Genomic DNA, 7,061 nt, shown 5'->3' on the forward strand with positions numbered 1-7,061 from the left:
TAGCCAATATTCGGCTAAGTTTGATTATTAGATAAAAGACAGATTTAGATTTGACTTTTATTACTTGATTGCTTAACGTTGATTTTTGAGTTCGTACAATTAAATAATATTATTTGCTACGTATTTTGATTAATATAAAGCTAAAAATGCCTATGAAAGCTTCTGATTTTCGTCAATTATATCGCAAAAGAGATATAATTGAACAAAGATTAAACAATTTTATTAAATTTATAGAGTCGATGACAAATATCGCGATTAATGATTTAAGCGAAGACCATTTTTCGCAGATAGAATTGAATACAGAAAGAACTGAAAGTTTGTTTACTGAATTTGATGAAATCCAAATGTCAATTGAATTAAATTGTCAGGATCAAGATATTCAACAAGAGTATGCGAAAAGATAACGATTAGATACTATATTTTCAAAAACTTTGTCTAGAGCAAGAACGATGTTAAAAAGAAAATGTTCCGATTTATCCAGTTCACAGTCGAAAAGGTTAGACATAAGCCATGAATATAGTGGATTAGAAGGTGTCAAATTACCTCCTATTCAGTTATCTGTCTTTCATGGGGACTATTTGAAGTGGATTGAGTTTAAAGATACTTTTGAAGGGTTAATTCATAATAATAAAGTATTGGCAGATATTCAAAAATATCATTATTTACGTGCGAGTTTAAAAGGTGATGCATTGAAAATTATACAAAGTTTAGATTTTTCTGCACAAAATTACATTTCTGCATGGCAGACTCTATGCAACAGATTTGACAACTCTCGGATGTTAGTAAACAATCATTTAAAAGCTCTTTTTGAGATTGAAAATTTAAATAAAGAATCTGCATTAGGTCTTAGAAGCATGATAGATTCAGTTAAAAAGCATTTATTCGCTTTAAAATCACTTCAACTACCGACTGAACATTGGGATGCTATTATGGTGTATTTGGTAAGTGGTAAATTGGATAAATTTAGTTCTAGGGAATGGGAAAAAAGAAAAATAGATAATTCTTTGCCAAGTTTAAACGAATTTCTTGAATTCTTGAAGAATCGTGCTGACTTTTTGGAAACTATAGAGTTAAGCAATGTGACAAAACCGGATTATAAATCTAATTACCAAGATAAACGCTCTAGATCTCTGCTAACTAGTAAAAGCAGAAGTTGTAATTTTTGTAAACAAAATCATTTGATTTACCTATGTGAAGAATTTCTTAAACTTTCAGTAGCCCAAAGATGGGATAAAATAAAACAATTAAATTTATGCCGAAATTGTTTATGTACCGGACATTCCTACAAACAATGTAAATCGTTCGGTTGTAAGATATGTAAAGCCAAACACAGTTCTCTTTTACATGAAAATAAACCATCTGATATTCATGTTAAAGAAAACAGTTCAATTAATTTCAACCCGAACAATGATTCCGAGAATGAACCAAATAAAGTTAAGTTGTCAACTAATACTTCAGAAAATAATGTTAATAGAAATGAGATTGTTTTAAAAAATAATTGTTCAAATAATGATTATGTACTGTTGAGTACTGCTAAAGTTAGAGTATATGATAGATACGGAAATACTCATATCGCACGAGTAATCCTAGATTCAGGGAGCCAATCATGTTTTATTACAGAGGATTTTCTAAGTAAACTCGATTTAGACACAAATAGAGCAAATATTTGTGTTTCAGGAATTAATAATTCCGTTTCATCTTTAAATAAAAAATGTCAATTAAAAATTGGTTCTATATTAAACAATTTTAAGTCAAATTTACATTGCATAGTGGTGCAACAGATTACTGAGAATTTGCCAACTTATACTTTTAATGTCTCAAATTTCTCAATACCCCCTAATATAACTTTGGCAGATGATTCATTTAATGTAAGCAGTAAGGTAGATATGTTACTTGATGCTAGTTTGTTTTGGGATATAATGTTAGATGGTCGCATAGATCTTGGAAAGAATTTACCCTCCCTCCAAAATACTGTTTTTGGTTATATTGTGGTTGGTAAAGTTCCATATCCAACAAAAAATCATATTAGATGTCATTTTTCACAAATATTTAGTAGTGATGATTTACAATTAGAGAAATTTTGGTCTGTTGAAGAGCCAAAGTCTCATATTTCTTATTCAAAGGATGATGTTTATGTTGAAAATCATTTTAAGAATTCATTTTCTCGATCAGAAACTGGTCAATTTATTGTTAAAATTCCCTGGAAGGAACATCCTTCTGTCCTAGGCGATTATAAACAATTAGCTGTTAAAAGATTATTGTATTTAGAGGATAGATTTAAGAAATGTCCCGAACTTAAAAATGGTTATTTAAATTTCATGAAAGAATATTTAGATTTAGATCACATGTCAATTGATTATAATTTAGATGCGGAAGGCACCACAGAACCTAATTATTTTTTACCACATCATGGTGTTATCAAAAATGAAAGCCTGACAACCAAACTCCGTGTTGTTTTTAATGGTTCTGCCCCATCGACTAATGGGAAGTCATTGAATGATATCCAATATTCAGGACCAGCAATTCAAAATAATATTTTGAGTATTTTGATTAGATTTAGACAACATGCAGTTGTTGTTGTTTCCGACATCAGCAAAATGTATAGGATGATACTTGTTCATCCCGATGACAGAAGAATGCAAAAAATTGTCTGGAGGAATAATAGTCCTTCTCAGCCAATTTCAATTTATAATTTAAAAACCGTAACATATGGCACTACCAGTGCGCCATATCTAGCCATTAGGTGTATCCAGCAATTGTCATTTGATAATAAAATCAAGTTTCCTGAAGCAAGTGAAATTATTCTGAGAGATTTTTATGTTGACGATCTCATTACTGGATTTTCAAGTGAGGCTGAAGCTATTAAAAGATGTGATGAAGTGGTCAAAATATTGAAGTCAGCTTGTTTTAATTTAAGGAAATGGTCTTCAAACAGCCAATTGGTATTAGATCACTTTAAAGATTATTCCGATCCTTTAAAAGTACTTAATTTAGGAGATCACGAGTGTATTAAAACTCTTGGTATTCAATGGTCTAGTAAGTTAGATATTTTCAGTTTTCATGTTGAAAACCCTGATCTTTTATCAAAAATAACGAAGCGCACAATGCTTTCTGCAATCGCAAAAATTTATGATCCCTTAGGTTTAGCCAGTTGTTGTATAATCCTAGTAAAAATTATGATTCAATCTCTTTGGTCGTTAAAACTTGATTGGGATTCCGAAGTCCCCTCTGATTTGTGTGATAAATGGAAAAAGTTCCAGTCTAAGTTATGTCACTTAAATGATTTAAGAATTCCACGGTGCGTTCTGAGTAATAAACCTAAAATAATAGAATTACATGGATTTAGTGATGCTTCACAATACGCATATTGTGCAACAATTTATGCTCGATGCATTGATTCACAAGGTTCTATAAATGTTCATTTGTTATGTGCTAATACTAAAGTCGCCCCAGTCAAAATATTGACTATTCCTCGATTAGAATTGTGTGGTAGCTTATTATTGGTCCAACTTATGAAATCTGTTTCAGATTCTGTTACTTTTCAGTACACTCCATATTATTGGTGTGATTCACAAATTGTTTTGCATTGGCTCAATAATGACCCAGCAAACCTTCAAGTTTTTGTTGGAAACCGTGTTGCAGAAATTCAAAGATGTACTACAATTGAAAATTGGAATTATGTTAGCTCGTCTGAGAATCCTGCAGATATTGGTAGTAGAGGAATTTTGCCAGACCAATTAGCTCACTGTAAGCTCTGGTTTAATGGCCCTCAATTTTTATCAACAGATTTTGATAAAACTAAGTTCTATGATTTACTTGATATATCAAACCTTCCTGAAATGAGAAAGAAATCTAAGGCATTAGTTTCTATAAAAAATGATTTTAATTCACTTTTTTATAAATACTCGAATCTGAACAAATTAATTAGAATTATGGCTTATTGTAGAAGATTTGTTAATAATTCAAAGTCAAAGTCTAATAGTAGAAGGTATGGCCCGATTTCAGCAATCGAATTTACTGATTCAGAGGTTTTTCTTGTTAGATTAGCTCAGACAGAAAGTTTTGTTGAAGAAATTTCATTATTAAATAACGGTAAAGACCTTTCGTCAAAGAGTAGATTATTACCTTTAACGCCTTTTCTAGATGAAACTGGATTATTGAGAGTAGGAGGACGTCTTAGAAAATCTTCTAGGAATTATGATGGGAAACATCCCTTACTATTAGATAAGATTCATGTTTTAAGCAAACTAATATTGAGACATGAGCATGTGCAACTTCAACATGCAGGTCCACAACTCTTGTTAGCGACAGTTCGTCAAAAATTTTGGATAATTGCGGGAATGTCCCTAGCTAAAACAGTTGTAAGGAATTGCATTAGATGCTATCGGTTTAAACCCAAACCTGGTTCTACGATTATGGCTGATTTGCCAGAACATCGTGTTAATATATCACAACCTTTTTTCATAACTGGATTAGATTACGCAGGGCCAGTTACATTAAAGGATAGAAAAGGTCGCGGATGTAAAACGTATAAAGCGTACATATGTTTATTTATTTGCTTCGCCACGAAAGCAGTACATTTAGAATTAATTAGTTCTTTGACATCTGAAGCTTTCATGGCAGGCCTTAGAAGATTTGTTTTTAGACGCGGTAAACCCGGGCATCTGTATTCAGATAACGGTACAAGTTTTGTAGGTGCCAAAAATGAACTAAAAATTTTGTATGATTTCATTAGAAAATCAGAGGATGAAATTGTCACCTCTTGCGCAGCTCAGAATATTATATGGCATTTCATTCCTCCTAGTACTCCAAATTTCGGGGGATTATGGGAAAGTAATATAAAAGGGGTAAAATATCATTTATCTCGTATTATTGGTCAAACCCTTCTAACTTATGAAGATATCTGTACATTTTTAATTCAGATTGAAGGAACTTTGAATTCACGTCCTTTATATGCTCTATCATCTGATCCTAACGATTACACTCCTTTAACTCCCTCACATTTTTTGATCGGAAGACCGATGACCGCTGTCCCTGATCATACGTTTCAAGGAGAGATAAAAATAAACCAATTGTCCAGATTCCAACTGATTCAGAAATTGTTGCAAGACTTTTGGAAGCAATGGTCAAAGATTTACCTGAATGATCTCCAACAACGTCATAAATGGAGAAGTAGTACTTCCACCATTCAAGTCGGATCTTTAGTGCTCTTAAAATCTGACAATTTGCCCACTTGTCAGTGGCAGTTAGGAAGAATAGTGTCTGTTCACCCTGGTGATGATGGTGAAATTCGAGTGGTAACTGTTAAAACCGCTCATGGACTTTATAAACGAGGAATAACTAAAATTTGTCCATTACCATTAGCTGAGACTTGTTTCTAGTGTTCCTCATTAACTTAGGTGATTTGTGTTTGAACGGTCTTGGAGCTGTTCAAGGCGGGGAGTATGGACGAAAATATTATTTATTATTGGATAGACAGTTCCGCCCTTGCTCAATGACGGGAAAAAAACAAGCATCAAAAAATACACAACATATATTTGTCAGATTGTCATTAAAATTATTAGATTGATTGTCATAATATAAAATCACATTTTTTAACAATTTGTAATTAATTTTTTAGCTGAATACAAGAAGTTTTTAATATAATATATTACAGTACATTCTATCAGAAGTTTGTCCATAACAACAAAAAAAATGAAGTTTTTTTTATGGCATGGACTTTATGTCATTCAGCCAGTCACAACATGAGTATTAGTGTCATGTGTAGTGTGTGTGTTGAGTAAGTGTCTTGTTACTTTGCAAAGTCGACATCATTAGCGCAAAACTACTTGGAATTACACATAATAGACGGTATTTTACTAAACATCAACTTCAGAATATATTTTTTATTCGTAAAATATAGGGAATTTTTTTTATTTCAAAATATGAGGATATCTAGAATGATATTAAAGTCAAATAAAAAAATAATGAGTTAAAAATTGAAAATACTTTTGAATTTATTAAAGAAAAACATACGCTGGGGTCACAATTTCCCCCGCTTGGTCATCCGAAGGTTGAGCAATGAAAGTAGAAAAAAAAATCGATATTTTTCGAAATTCTTAAATATTTAAATTTTTTTATTAATCTTCTGGGCATATTTGAGAAGGAGCATAAATCAATTATAATTATTGAAGTTGTCACCTAACTTTATGTGCAAATATCCTAATGCCACCTCTCACATCCACCTCAAAACAGATCCGTCCAGGTCTATACCTACTGGAAATGGCAGAGATGAGAGTACTGAGATGAATTACAGAACATACACTGAGAGATCGAGAGAGGAGTGAAGACATTAGGAGATAATGTAACGTACAGTGTATAAACGAATAGATACTAGAAAAAAGAAGAGAATAGCTACATAAAAAGAATGGGGGAGACACATGTGGTCAAAATAGAAAGATATAAATCACCACTCGGTAGAAAAAGTATCGGCCGACCCCGATGGAGTGGCAACCTTCCATAGGGGTATCAGTCTGCAAACGAACAAGCAAAATTGATTATAAAGAGGAAGAAGAAGAAGAAAAAGAAGAAGAACGTTCAAATCCAGTTATCATAGTCTTGTGAGCAGTTATATGAGAAATAGTTATTGGTTATTTGAATTGCCTTTTTCAATTATTCTATTGATTTATAGGGATTGAAAATACATTCGGTCTAAATATTAGTCCTACAATTTTGGCGTTATTTGACTTTTTTGAAAGCAATAGGCAATTTTGGACACTTGGTAAATTTAAAATCTCTGAAAATCAGGAAAAACTAAAGAGTTGAATTTGCCACTACTGCATATTAGCAATTTTTGTTACCTTGTTATAATTTAATTTTTTGCAAATAAAGAAATTTATTTCAAAATTTAATCTATTCTGCTGTTGATCTGTGCTTCCTCAATAGCCCATAATTCTATGCTGTCAAAAGATTTTTCGTAGCGTATAAATGTTAAGCAGATTGGTAAATTGCATACGTTAACTTTTTCTATTAGGACCTTTAGTGTGTGAATATGGTCACATGTAGTACTGAAGCCTGTTCTA

The 7,061-nt window shown here is 32.0% G+C and overlaps 1 protein-coding gene across 1 annotated transcript; it reads left to right on the forward strand.

Moving 5' to 3' along the window:
* The first annotated feature begins 449 nt into the window (after window positions 1-449).
* LOC114343607 (uncharacterized) lies at window positions 450-6,804 on the forward strand. Its single transcript, XM_050652204.1, has 2 exons — window positions 450-1,632; window positions 6,671-6,804. Exons 1-2 carry the CDS (start codon window positions 450-452, stop codon window positions 6,802-6,804), a joined length of 1,317 nt encoding a protein of 438 aa, XP_050508161.1.
* Window positions 6,805-7,061: the final 257 nt, after the last annotated feature.

The sequence above is a fragment of the Diabrotica virgifera genome, chromosome 5 (assembly GCF_917563875.1).
Source record: "Diabrotica virgifera virgifera chromosome 5, PGI_DIABVI_V3a".
In the NCBI taxonomy this organism is placed as follows: domain Eukaryota; kingdom Metazoa; phylum Arthropoda; class Insecta; order Coleoptera; family Chrysomelidae; genus Diabrotica; species Diabrotica virgifera.